Raw genomic sequence first — 14,783 nt, 5'->3', positions numbered from 1 at the left:
TCAAATATGACTTGCATACGTAAGAAAACCTTTTAAGAAATCTTAAACAGTTCCAGAGAACCAGATAGCATTCTGTTTCCCATTTTCCTTTTCACTAAATTGTCATCAATCAGAAATCTAACTAAGATAAATAGCAGCCCCTAGATAAAAATAGGAAGACTTCTCCAAAATTCTCATTAAATTCTATACATGATCCATATTCAGCTTGAAAACCACCAGTTAAGAATGAGATAAACAGAAGGTCACCTGCATCTGGCAATACATGCCAATTTCTTAACCCTACGGTATAATGATAGGAAAACTAATTCTAGAACAAGTTAAAAATCAGTTCCCCAAAACACTTACTACCAATATTTAGAATATCATGAGATTTATTTTACTTCTATTATGCCTTACTTTCCACACAACAGGAAAGGATATTATCAGGGTTGCCTTGACTGTGTATGTAGTCTAGTTTATTTTGGTATTTGTTAGTCATTCATAAAAACAAAATTCAGGGTTCCATTTACTTTCATTAATTCAGGTAACAGGGGCTTTGAGGGGGACCAAGAAGAATACCTAGCGAGAAAGAGAGGAAAAGAGAATGTTTTTGTTTATGCGTCCTGGAGAAGATATTATTTTTCTCCTACAATACCATGCACTCTGGTTACTAGAGTATTTTTTCCCCGCGCTTTAAAGGTTACTATTCAGAAATTCAGGGATTTGAAGGTTTTGCAAACTCCAGTCAAAATAGCATTTCATCTATCAATTGTTATTTCCACATGTACATGAGCTCTTAGATTCATTCATGAAACTAGGGCTGTCAGGATCTTAATGAGATCAACTGGTTTAGCCAAACACATGCATCACTATTCAGCTCTTACGTCACCTGAAGAGAGCAAGTATTCGCATAAGGCCTAATTTTACCCACTCAAGGAAGAAAACTTGAACCACGACAAAGCCAGCAATGATGATTAAAGAGTGCCTGTCACTTGGCCTCATCCCTGGGAGCTGTTCTCCACCCACTCCTGGGTGATAGGGGTGTTTCTCCGGGTGCCCTGGACTTAGATGTGGTGAAGGATGCAGACAGTTTCCTGTGTCAAGCCTCCAGAGTCGGCAAAGCAGCGCTTGATCTGCTCCGTAGAAAGCGCTGAGGACCCAAACAAAAACTCAACAGTGGCACAAATCCAAGGTCATCTCCCAAATATCCCTAATATATCAAAGCAGCCTCATCCATCTCAAAGCAAGAGTCACAAATGCTAAGCCTGGAAGGGATCTTAGGGAACTTGTCCTAGAAACTAACTCACTGACACACAAGTCAGAGAATTCTCCCAAAGAAAAGCAGAATGAATGTCTTATAATTTACTCTCCATCCTCTAGAAATTGGATGTATATTAGAGGTTGATGTTCTGAACAGCAAAACTTCATTCAGATATCTGATTCTACATGGTATATATTTCCTGACCAATAAACCTACATGGAAAAATAAAGTTATGTGAACAAATTCTCTGCCAATATCAACTTGAAAAAGAAAAACTGAAAACCAAAACAAACACAAGCCAATCCTACCTCTGTCCACACCTCTTCTTGCCTTTTGAAAATTGCTTTTGAATGTTTGAAATCTGAAAATAAATAGCCAATTCTATAGGCTTTTTCAAGGCCCTGAAAATGATCACTTAGTAATAAATCTTTTATTAGTATTAGTAATCCTATAGATTGATAATCTCTAGAAGACGAGAGATTATAGTTTTCATGAACAGTCTTTCAAAAACATTGTAGTTAAAGCCTCTTTACTATAACATCCCTGCTAAAGAAATAGAAACAAAAGTTGTCTCTTTGTGTGACTATGTAATTTTTAACACTAGCAACAAAATATTAATATTCATACCAAACTGAATATCATATTCTCAAACATCTTAAAAAAGAATCACACTGCTACCTATTTTGCTCTAAGTCGCTGATCCTTACTATGTATCACTCTTTTGTTTAGGGATAAATGGCCTGAAGGTTTTCTTACAATAGTTCCATAGATTAAAGTAGCAACGAAACAGAGAAGAAAACCATTTATAATTTCAAAACAGAAAGGAAAAACTTCACTTTTGCTTTTTGAATGTGTGCTTCATGGGAATAACTTTCATCTTTCCATCTGTATTTCTTTCAGATCCATTCAGTAACTATGTGTTTTGCAATGAAATGGCATTCCATATTTAAAATAAAAATTGGTATTTTATGTTGGTTTCCATTTTCAAAGAGCATATTTTTAATCACATCCAAAATAGTTCAGCATTTTTCCCACTACTGCCAAAAATAGCAACACGTACCCTCAACACAACGTATCATAACATATCCTCAACAACACACGTATCACCACACACATTTCTGCTCTTGGGCTCCCCTCAGCCCCATCTGTACTCTTGCTGCGAACAGCTATAGCATAAAAATGTCTCTTCTCACATGCTTTTGATATTACACTATTTAATCACATACAGCTGTGGCTTATGAGGCTGTTACAAAACACAATTTTAATGTAGTACTTGCAGTCAATTTTGGATAAACATCAACCATTTACTCTGAATAAGAAGTCCAACACTCCAAAGATTTTCTTTTAAAGGAAAACCCTGGTTTTCTTAGAATTTGGCATGGGCACCATTGTGACTGAGACTCCTCTCTGCCAAAAAGACTGATAATGTCAAAAAGGATTGTGTAAATCATATTAGTGCAAAAACGAAGCTTTCTAGAATTCCTGGAGCCAGAAAGACCTGGAATGATGTGCATCCTTCCTTCTCTATGGCCTCTTCCTTCACGTGGCCCCTACCTCCAACCCTCAGATACATTTTATTACTTCATGGAAATAGGTTTGAGTTATAATTCTGTTTTTCTTTTTCCAAATTGAGAGAAAATGAAAGGAAAATGTGTTGGAAAGATACTGTTCAAAGAAATATACATGGTGTTTCCCTTAAGTTTGGAATTATTCCAAAAAAAAAAAACCACCATGAACTTTTTACATTTCTACTCCTTTTAGTAGGCACCAAACTTAGTGTTTGAAAACAATGACGACATTAGAGAAAGAAAATCCCAACGCAAACAAAGATTTGGAGGAGTAAAGAAAAAAAAAACCAAATTGAAAAGGCAAGGTAGCCTCTTGTTTCTATGTTTCTCTCATTTAAAACCAATTAAAACAGTATACATTCTAACACGAGACAAGATCGATCATCATTTCATGCTATCGTATAACCCCCCGGAAGTGAAAGAAATATGTGGAGTTATTCCTAAAAAATTCTCTTGCCAGAAGATTTTTAGAAAACCAGTTTTATACGTTTCAGTCTTTCAAAGGAAAACAGTACCTGGGAGTTTTCAAGGCTGAAACATACAAAACTGGTTGGTAACTGGCAAGTTACCAACTCTGACTATCAATGCAAATCTGAGACAGGAAGTACTAAGGAAATTCTAAACTCACTCCCTCCCTCTGCAAGATTTTCTACATTTTCATGTGTGAGGAATGTGTGAAGGGTTGTTTTGTTTTGCTTTTGTAGGACCTGTACATTCACATCTTTAAGAATATCCTTGGCCCCACGGGAGGCTCCCTCTTCCTTTGCAGGCCGCCCTGGCCTTGTGTTTTCAAGTGTCTGCTCTTTTCATGGCACAACTGGGGTCCAGCTAGACTTTCAGAGCCGGGCGGCTGTCCAGCTGCAGATGGCTGGAAATTCAGCCTGAAATCAGTGTGCTGGTGATGAATTACTCCTCCACCTGACCCCAACTTCACACCAGGCTCTGAACAGAATCTGAGTACCACCAGCCAGGGAGACCTGGTCAGGGTTCCATGATCTGAACCCCTTTCTTCAAGGTCTTCTGGGGAAGCAGATGGCCAAAGAAGGGCAGGCAGCAGACTGATGAAAAAGCAGAGTGATTAGAAACTGCACTGAACTGGGAGAAATAGAGTGATATGGCAAGGGCGTGGAAAGGAAGAAAAGACAAACTTGCTGTGCGTGCTTGGGTGAGTTTTAAAGTTTCATGAAGATGACTAAAGTTTTCTAAATATCACATATGAGAGAAATACCTATTTCTCAACTGCAAAATATCAACTCACCAGACTGTTACCACGTTTTACTCTTTAGCTTTCCCAGTTCAACTCATTTGTTTTTCCAAGAAAACCCCCCCAAAGTACCTCGAATTCAGATTGAAATTCACCCTGGGTCTCATAATGCAATAGCAACAGGTTGGTTATTTGGAATGGGCTGTAACAAAATTTTTGAGAAATATTATGTTACAACTTAAGCAAACATCATTACATATATTATCATTAAGCTAAGAAACTATTTTTTGGTCTCCTTTCTCTAAAACTTGCTGATTATTATGGGTGGCTTTTCCAACAGCAAATTCGTTTTGATGAAACTCTTTTTTTTAAATCCAGTTATGTCTCTTATTGAAATATTATGACATGTCACCAAAATTTCTTCATTACTTCTAAATAAAAGTAATGTTCTTTTTAGAAATTGCTTCTTTGGCTAGGATAACAAAATCGGTCAAAAGGAAAATTGACAAGTGACAACTTTGAATGTGAGGTCTGGGAGAGTAAGCATGTTATACCCACATTACTACTACAAGGTACAACAGCTACAAGTCAGCCATGGGTTTTCCTTTTATTTGACTTACACATACATTTTTCTAATATAACATTTTAAGCATCTGGAAATTTATTCAAAGAAACAAAAGCATAAGTATCTTATTTCTATTTTTTTTTTCTTTTTAAGCAACAAAGTGAAGAGATTGGTTCTAATGTGATGGGTAATAAGGGGAGCAGAGAAAGCAGGGAAGTGTCACAAGTTTTTCTAAAACAAATTGCATTTGAGGAAATGGAAGACATTTGCATTTATTTCTAAATCCGTTTTCATTTTGTTTTATCATAAGAAAATAGCAGCTGCATTTAACACACATATTTAGGTAGAAAGAGAAGGCTCAGTATTTTGGCATTTTCTGAATGAATACAATAATAAATATCCCATGAAGATTTTCCAACCAAAACTAATGTCAGCAAATAGCTTTTGTGGGTTAGTTAAAAACACCTGAATTTAGAGAACAGTTTAAGGCACGGTATCACCAGAATATGATTTTTGTTGTCAACCACAGAATTCTATTTTTATCAACCATAAATGTTCTTTACATATCAGCATCATTTTAAAAAGCAATGATTTTAAAATTGGATTAAAACTACAAGCCAAGGCTGGAAGGACAGTGGATTTTATGGAATTCCACCTAGGCTTAGCAAATAAATCTAAGCAGCATGCATTTCCTTCAAAATTACTATAGGTTATATTTTGAGATATAAGTGTAAAAGGAGCAAAAACTGCTACCGAAACAACCCGGTTGTTTTCATGCTATGCTGGGGTGTGATGGGACTTTATTATACAATGCGAACGCTGTCAGAAAGTTCCCATATTTTAAAATATTGCACATTGACCCTTCCTCCCATTCCCTGAGTGCCTAAGTTCCCAAACAGGGCACATTTTCATATCTTCAGCTTCCAGGAATGTCATTAATGTCTGTCATTTCAGAGCCACTGTAATGATATTTGACAACTTCACAGCACTGTCGAAACTTTACAACGTAATAATCAATATGAACTACCATGATAGCCAAAGTAGCTGATCTTATACTCCCTGCCACCCAGATCTGATTACCCAAATATCAGCTGAGGTCGCCTAGTGGATCTAACTTCTTTAAAAATGTTCCAGAAGTTGATGGCTTTGACTAGCTTGAAAGTAACAAGATCCAGATGCTGCCTGTCTACACAACACTAAACTACATAGGACCCCAAAACAGATTTATTTTTAAATTCCCTCTCTATTTTTCTAGCTCTCTTTTCCCTCAACACCCCATGTTTCCTCTTTACCCCAAACAACACACACACACACACACACACACACACACACACACACACACACTTCCCACCAGTGTAGCTGGTCCTGTGTCTTTAATATAACGTGTCCGACATTATTTCCTGCTAGCAATAGGTTAAAAGAAATCTCAAACCAAAAAGCAATTATTCCATTCATTTTGATCTAAAGTTTCTTTTCTGAATAGACTTCATCGGAGAAAACAAGAACCAAAAAGAAAGCATGAATTTTGAAACATTTGGAAAAATTTAGCCAAATGACTAAAGGGGATGGAATGTGCGATATTTTTCATGCAACCTTTGTTTGTTGTTTCTGTTTCTTTGGGGGATGAGAAATGACTATAAATTTCCCCTTTTAACTTGTCCTTGCTTTGCCATTTCTTTGAGGAAGGCAGGCAGCGTTCTCTTCCCAATCCCCCAAAGAGTTAAAACTCTAGCCACTGGAGCAGGCGGGCTGGTCTATTTATTTCAGCAGCAGCCCAAACTAAATGCTCACAAAGGCAAAAAGCAGTGTGAGTCGACCTTGGAGGGGCAGGGCAAATTGTAAAGCGACTGAGAAAGGAAGGGAAAAAAAGAACAATCTTTAATATAATACTGAAAGTCTGCTGCCTGATCTGGTTTACAAATCAGCATTGTTTGGTGAGAGAGAATAAATGAGAGCTAACTAAGGCATGAATTACCAAACCCTAATCACAGCACCCAGTCCTGGTGACAGCACAGATCACTCAGGCATGCCTTGTTCACTCCCGGTGTATTTATCAAGAACACGGTAGAGTCTGGCTAATGCAATATAAAATAATATCATCCATAAAGGAATACAATCCATGCATTCAAGGGGGAACAACCAACATCTTTCCCCCAAAATTAAGTCCGATGTAATTGACAAATTGGAGCAGTGATTTCACACCTGAGAGTCTTCCATGTCTGAACTGCAGGATAAAGTTCATGATTGGCATGACCCACTGTTCAGTGACGTGGTCTTGCCACTGGCCCCCCTCATGATCATCTGAGCACACACATAAAGCCTAAAGTATTTAACCAATTCATGTCCAATTATCACCAGTATATTTCATCCTTTTTCAAGACCCAGGCCTCCTGATGGCAGCCAACGTCTAGCTTCTAAAAGTAAAGAACATCTATTGTAAAGCTCCTAAATTCACTCTCTAGCATCCTAATCATCCTCAGTATAAAATAAGGCCATTAAAAAAAACAAAAATGCACCCAAGCAAACTCTAAGAGACTTGAATTAGTTACCGTGTACCTTCCCACACCCATCTTTCATTCTACACTCAGCGGTTAAAAGTTTGAGTCGCCCCCACCCCGGCGTGTCCTATCCAGTGGGAAAAAACCTTTTAGAGCCACAAACAAAGAAGAGCTCACCAGAAAAGCCCCTGAAATTGTATTCTTGTGCCTGACCATTACTGTTATGATCTCCTTTTTAACAACCCTGCCCATCTGCCAAGGACTTGACGGATATCAGGAACACCTAGGCAGCCAAATAACAACAAAGGAACTCAAGTAAAACTATTATCTCTCCTTAAAGAGAAAGCACCAGTTCCAGGCTTGTTTTCTTCTTACATCCTTCTCTGCTTCATTAACTCCATTGCTATGTTACTAATTTCAAAGAAGCAGGAAGAGGTGATGGGGTAAGGGGAGGGAGGCGGTAAATAATAATTCACATGCCTGTCTGTTTCCCATCCCAAGTGCATAAGGACACCCCACTGCTGCCAGACTGTGGAGCGAGCCATACCTTGGTTTGGAGATAATGAGGATAGTAGTAAGTGTACTGGGGGTACATTTGTGGCTGATCCAGGCGTTTGCCCATGTAGCTGGAATCTCTATCTCCGAGGCAGGGAACTGGATGACAGGGTATGTGCCCCAGGCCGAGCTTCCTCTGGAACCACTATTCCTGACAGTCCCGATGACTGATGAGGCTTCGGAGAGTCTTCCACCACTCACTAGTTCCAACACAGCAAGAATTTTAAAAAGAAACACACCAAAAAAAGAGGGAGGTGGGGGATCTGTAGGAAAAACCCCACACAGCCTCCCCAGCTCTCGCCTGGGGTCCACTTGGGATGAGGCAGTTTGTTCTCTACCCGGCTGTCCGTAGTGATGTCAATTGCCAGCGTTTGTAAAGGAAAAAAAAAAAAAAAAAAATCAAAGTCCTTTTAGCACAACTCGGAAATCTTGCAGATCAGCTTCCTGTCTCCTGTGTGTCTCTTTCCCCACCTTAAAGAAAACGAAAAAAAAAAAAAAGAAAAAAAAAGGAAAAGAAAAAGGGGGGGGGAGAAAGAAACAGAAAGGGGAAAAGAAAAACTAAAAAAAAAAAAAAAAAAAAAAAACCTCTCACAGCTCAGTTGCTGCTGTGTCCCTCCCAGAGTGACATGGTGTTCGGTGCTTGTCCTGTCCTTTCATTCACGTCCCCTCCTTCCAGCCAGTGGGTGGGACCCGGAAAGCCCCTCCAGGGAGCAGCGTACGCAGTCCAGAAGGCTGCAGTCTTTCCTCCAAGGAAAAAAAAAAGGCTGCTTCAACCCCTGCTGCAAGCAAAGTTCCGATTCCCTCTACTGGCTATCTCGAATAGCAAAGCGGTTTTTGCAGCAAAGCTGCTGCCGCTGCCGCTGATTCCCGGGGAACTCAAATGTGGGCGGCGGATGATTCCTTATCCTTCCCTCCATCAACCCCGCACAAGAGCTGCCTTCTTTGCTTTGCTTGCCAAGTTTCAAGGTAAGCCACACTACGAAACAAAACACAGCAGACCCCGGGAGGGACAGGAGGACGAAGGGAGGAAGGGAGAGAAAGGAAAAAAATCAAGGCAGACGGACTAAGCTGGCTGGTGAAAATGGAAAAAGTGTGTCCCGGATGCTTTCAAAGCCTGTGAACGCACTAAAAGCCGAAGGAATCCAAGACCTGCTTTAGAAACTAACCTTTTACTTCTCGGAGGACGTGGAGGATGGTAAGTATTGAAGAAATGTTGTAGTCTACTCCAGGACTGCTCGTAACAAGCCAGGCATCACAGATCACAATTAGCAACTTATCATAGCAGAAATAATCAATCTGATCATTACATCCATTTTGTAAAAATCAAAAGAGGTGTCCCCTTCGGTTTATGATCGTCTTGATAAATAAAATCACTGTTTCTCTCACTGTTTATCTCTTTATGATTCATGGAGGCTTTAATCACTTTCCTGATATCATCATACACAAACACAAAGAACAAAAATCATAATCACTTGGCAGGGTGTTTCTCCACCAATAATAAGTAGTATTCTGACGTGTCTATCAGCTGCTACATTATAATACAGATTGTTTCAGAGGAAATATATTTCCTTAAAGGGTCCCTTTTCAAGGCAGGCGAGGCTAAAATTAGACGTGCCAGCTGTGTTTTGCTGAGGGCTCACGCATGCCCAGAGCGTGGGCAGACCAGCACTGAACTCCTCTCGACTTTGTCAAGTCGGCTGTATTCTCCCCAGCCCAGAGTCGCCTTTTCAGATAAAAGGTTCCTGGTACAAATCCAGCTTCCTAGGCAAGAAGACTAGAGAATGTGGTCCCATGTACAAGCCCTACCACCCCTGTGGCAATGGGCTTCCTGCAGGGGTCTGGTTTCTGGGAGCCCTGTGAGTGCAGGTAGGTTCCTTGGAGACAGATCAGGATGGTGGGCACATAGTTTTATGTTTGACTTTTGACAAGAACGACGATCGGAAGGAAGGAAGGGGAGAGGGTGGAGAGTAGGAGGTAGAAGCCCTGTCACTGAGAAAATTAAATCAAGTCTGCCAATGTTTATGTGTTCTTCTGGGACTCAGAGGTCTCATCTAGAAAATGGAACTACTTCCAACTTACCTAGCTGGAGAGAGTCAACTGAATCAGATACTAAATAAAAATCCCATTGATTTCAAAATTCTTTGCAGCATCTCACTGCTCAGACAATAGAGTCCTGACTTTTGGTATACTTTTCAAGTCACTTAAAAACCTAACTTTCTTCTCCAGAGGCAGACAGTAGACCCTGTCCCCCACGTTTGATGCCTGAGTGACACTGCCCTGCTTTCAGGACTGGGCTGTGCTCTCAGGACCTTTGGTCATCCCCTCTGCCAGGGGGGCTCTCCCAGACCCACCTTCAGCAGATCCTCCAGCCCACTCTTTGGTCTCAGCACCACCCACACCCAGTGGCTTCCTATGCACTCTGGCTTTCCCACAGCACCTTGTATTTACGCTAATATAATGCTCATCCTATGTCACTGCCTATGAATTGCTTGTTTTCTCTATGATGCTCTAAAAGCATCACGAAAAGCAGGAAAGGAGGAGGTCCCATCATTCTTGTTTACCTTCATCTTTTTAAAAACTGGCATGGCGTCTGGCACCAAATGGTTGCTCCGTAAATGTTTGAATAAGACATCTTAAATATGAGACACAACTCACATCCATCTTTCAGTACATTTCTGGGTGCAGGGGATATAGTGCTACACAGTTCAGAACAAGGCGCCTCATCCATCCGATGCCACTGCCCACTTCATACAGTTATTATGAGAATTCACTGAGTTAAACATGTGAAGCATTGATAACACCTTGGTACTTATTGGATCTGCTCAATAAACACAAGCTGCACCTGGGGAAGAGCATCCCAGGCTGAGGGACCAGTAAGAACAGAAAGCCTGGCAACAAGCATGTGTCTTTGGAATGTGCCAGATATAGTGCAGGGGCTGGAAGGGAGCAAGTAAAGAGTAGAGGAGTAAAGAGTAGAGAATGAGGCTGGGACCAGATCTACAAGCCTTGGTGGAATTTGGTGGGGAAAGCTAAATTAGTGATGGTTAACAGTACAGCCAGGACTCTATCCAAATCACCTTCAATGACAGAATGCTGTCTTCCTAAATGAAAGATTGGGGTTCCTCCAAATTATAAGACACCTAGGATCAGTATCCTAGATGGCTTCTGCCGATGCGGCCACTTTGGACAAAGGACATCAGCATTCTTTCATTCATAACTGCCAAGATGCTCCTTAAAGGGAAAGGATTACTGTCTTATTTACAAATAAAAGGCCAAATAAATAACTCCTCTCAGTGCACGCTATAGCCCACTTATATGCAAAGTTCCCAGTATGTGTCAATACTATTAGCAATTTCTACACAAATTGCCACTTTCCAAAATCTATTCTATTCCATTGGATTATCGGTATTTTCTGGGCATTAATTGTCATTAGCTTAAGAACATTCACTGAACATTTAAAGCTTTTCTTAAATAATGTAAAGACAGTTTAGCCCTTGTGAGGATCATAAAACCTGTGTTTTATTCTTTTTTTTTTTTTTTCCCCTCAGAGATCCCAGTAGCCATGGAGATTCGGGGGGCAAGATAGTCATGTCAGAAATAGTTTTTATATCATGTCTGCTCTGTTGGAGCTGCAGCACTTTCCATTTAAATGATCAAGTTAAGGTAGGCGGGAACTAGTTTAAGGCACTCTCTAAATCAGAAGCCAGCTGTGTGCCATTTGCCAAATAAACAAATTTTGTACAAATCCAAAAGCAGCAAACTGCATCAAAGGGCATGGACTCTTATAGATTCACGTGATTCACAGCACAGACTGGAGAGGCACTCATTTAAGACAAGTTCTTGGCTAACAGAATTGAGAGGATGTTTCAGACATACATCCAGAGATGGGGAAGTGATGGTATTGAAACAAGGGTCAATTGGGTAGAGACAGAGACTCTTCTGGTTTGCTCTTGACCTAGCCACTCAGATAAGAACTGGGTCCCCTCTCTGGATGATTGATTGATTGATTGATTTTAATTTTTTTTTTTTTGGCTGCGTTGGGTCTTCATTGCTGCGCATGGGCTTTCTCCAGTTGCGGTGAGCGGGGGCTACTCTTTGTTGTCGTGCGCGGGCTTCTCACTGCGGTGGCCTCTCCTGTTGCAGAGCACAGGCTCTAGGCGCGCGGGTTTCAGTAGTTGCGGCACGCAGGCTTCAGTAGTTGTGGCTCACGGGCTCTAGAGCGCAGGCTCAGTAGTTGTGGCCCCGGGGCTTAGTTGCTCTGCGGCATGTGGGATCTTCCCAGACCAGTGCTCGAACCCGTGTCCCCTGCATTGGCAGGCGGATTCCCAACCACTGCACCACCAGGGAAGCCCTGGATATTTATTTTTGTAAATTACAAAGACTTAGTCAAAAGTAAAAGAACAGTAGAGATATAAGGAAAAACCATAATCACATTATCTTCAAAAGGAGTATTCTATTTTACCTTTAAGAAAGACATCTATGACCTTGAGTAAAACATAAAAGGCAAAAATTGTGGCATTTCCTGCCCTCTTTATTCAAGCTTGTGAAATCTCTTTCCAACCCAGCAGTTGCCAAATGAGTATGAAACATAAAAGTTGTTTGTTTGTTTTCTTAAAGACAAGATGGTAGGTTGCAAATTCCAACATTAATGTTACAACTTTCCTTTCTCCTACTGAATCCTTACCAATGGTTTAAGAAAATGTCTGAGACAAATGAGAAGAAAGAGACTACCATTCAAGTACGTGTGGCCCAAACTTAAACGATAATTGAATGTAAAAATATTAATGTAGATAAAGACAATAAAAATTAGCCTTGGAAGAAAATTTCAAGCCTCAAGACAAAACTGCAATGGACTATAGTTCAAGACAGTTAAGTAGAAAAGCAAGAGCAGTTTAAAACAATGAACAATATTAACTTCAACAACACTTTATTGAGCCTCTATTCTGGGCCTAAAAAATCGAGGGTACCAGTATAAATACGGTATCATCACCCACCTCCTCAAAGAGACGTACAAATCAATACGTCTCAAACTTCAACCATTCACAAATGACCTTAATGTTTTTTCTCATATCTGAGTACCAATTTGAAACAATAAAAATAATTTTCTTTAAGTTGGCTCAATTTTTTCTGAAATCCATGTGAACTTTATTAGAATTCTAAGCAATAATATACATAAAGCTCATGTTTATTTTGCTTCTATTATCTTTTTAAAAAATGCACACGATCCACCAACTCTCTATATACATTTTTCGTAGCACTCAATACTGTGGCGGGCGCATCTGGATCTCCTTTACCACTAGGATTAGCAAGACTCACACTTCTCCATTTCATTGAAAGTAGGAACGGCCACATGACTTGCTATGCCCAATAAAATATGAAGCTTTTACGAGCGACACCCACAAAAGCTTTAACTGCTGCTCTTTGATTCTCCAGTCCACTCTTCTCTGAGGCAAGCATGTGCTGATATGGAGTAAGCATCTCAGAGGGGTGAGAACAGCTGCCTTGAATAGTCACCTGGACCAGCCACTGACTTGCCATGCATGAGAAGTAAACTTTGTTGGATTATGCTATTGAGATTTGGTGACTTACCACAGCATCACCTAGCCTACCCTGACTAATCCAACATTACTTGTCGTTTGATTCTGTATTCATTGGTTTCCTTGCTTGAGTAGCACCCCCGCTAATATCTAAGCTCCACAAGGGAAAGGAACATATTTGTCTTGTTCCCTGTTATATCCCCAGCACCTAGAGCAGTCCTTGGAATTTAATACACACTTAATAAATGTGTGTTAAATAAATAAAATGATGATCTAAAATCATCTCATTTACTTATCAGTGGTTAATGCATGCTACTTTAGGAAATCATGGAAGGTGAAACGAAACATATTCACAAAAAGTAAAAACTGAAGTTTCATAGGGAACCCTCCTACACTGCTGGTGGGAATGTAAATTGGTGCAGCCACTACAGAAAACAGCGTGGAGATTCCTCAGAAAACTAAAAATAGAGCTACCATATGATCCAGCAATCCCACTCCTGGGCATATATCTGCACAAAACTCTAATTCAAAAAATACATGCAACCCAATGTTCATAGCAGCACTATTCACAATAGCCAAGATATGGAAACAACCTAAATGTCCATGGATAGATGAATGGATAAAGAAGATGTGGCACATATATGCAATGGAATATTACTCAGCCATGAAAAGAAACGAAATTGAGTTATTTGTAGTGAGGAGGATGGACCTAGAGTCTGTCATACAGAGTGAAGTAAGTCAGAAAAAGTAAAACAAATACAGTATGCTAACACATATATATGGAATCTAAAAAAGTGATTCTGAAGAACCATGGGGCAGGACAGGAATAAAGACGCAGACGTAGAGAATGGACTTGAGGACACGGGGAGGGGGAAGGGTAAACTGGGACAAAGTGAGAGAGTGGCATGGACATATATACACTACCAAATGTAAAATAGAAAGCTAGTGGGAAGTAGCCACATAGCACAGGGAGATCAGCTTGGTGCTTTGTGACCACCTAGAAGGGTGGGTTAGGGAGGGTGGGAGGGAGACACAAGAGGGAGGGGATATGGGGATATATGTATACATATAGCTGATTCACTTTGTTATACAGCAGCAACTAACACAACATTGTAAAGCACTTATACTCCAATAAAGATGTTAAAAAAAATTTGTATGTATTAATTAAAGCACTAAGCATGAACAATTTGTAGCTGTTTTATAAGCCTCAAGAAATGAACAAGTCTTGTAAATTTTAGATTCATTTATTCAAAATATACTGACTTTCTTTTCTCTATGCTATTTCCCACCTCTATCCTATTATATGTATGCATGTACGTTTATAACATTATGTTTTTCTGATTGCAAAAATAATGATTCACATTGTACTTTTGAAATGCAGAAAAGGGAAAAGAACATTTTTAAATACTACAATTCAAAGATAATCATTCCTCTTAAAATTTTGGTATATGTTCTTCCAGGTTAGATATGTATTCTCTTTTACAGAGCTGTGAAAATATTGTGGAAACTCTGTGTAACTTTTTTAATATAACAATTACCTTTCCATGTCCTTAAATATTTTTCCAAAACATGACTTTTAAATAACTCTGTGTATGTTTTTACTGTAACCTAACTCA

General features: G+C 39.8%; 1 protein-coding gene across 9 annotated transcripts in view; it reads right to left on the bottom strand.

Annotated features, from left to right (window-relative positions):
- RBMS3 (RNA binding motif single stranded interacting protein 3) overlaps window positions 1-8,849 on the bottom strand; it is a 718,572-nt gene extending 709,723 nt beyond the window's left edge. For 8 of the 9 annotated variants that reach the window (XM_061195213.1, XM_061195218.1, XM_061195220.1 and 5 more), the window contains exon 1: window positions 7,623-8,402. In XM_061195213.1, coding sequence (XP_061051196.1) covers window positions 7,623-7,697 — 75 coding nt within the window. In that variant the 5' untranslated portion in view covers window positions 7,698-8,402. Of the gene's footprint in view, window positions 1-7,622; window positions 8,403-8,796 lie in introns of those variants that run through there. The other variant, XM_061195214.1, reaches the window with a different exon arrangement.
- Between the last annotated feature and the right edge of the window lie 5,934 nt (window positions 8,850-14,783).

Source organism: Eubalaena glacialis, chromosome 7 (genome assembly GCF_028564815.1).
Source record: "Eubalaena glacialis isolate mEubGla1 chromosome 7, mEubGla1.1.hap2.+ XY, whole genome shotgun sequence".
Classification (NCBI taxonomy): Eukaryota; Metazoa; Chordata; class Mammalia; order Artiodactyla; family Balaenidae; genus Eubalaena; species Eubalaena glacialis.
The sequence above is the reverse complement of the archived record's forward strand: the minus strand, read 5'-3'. Positions and strand labels throughout refer to the sequence as shown.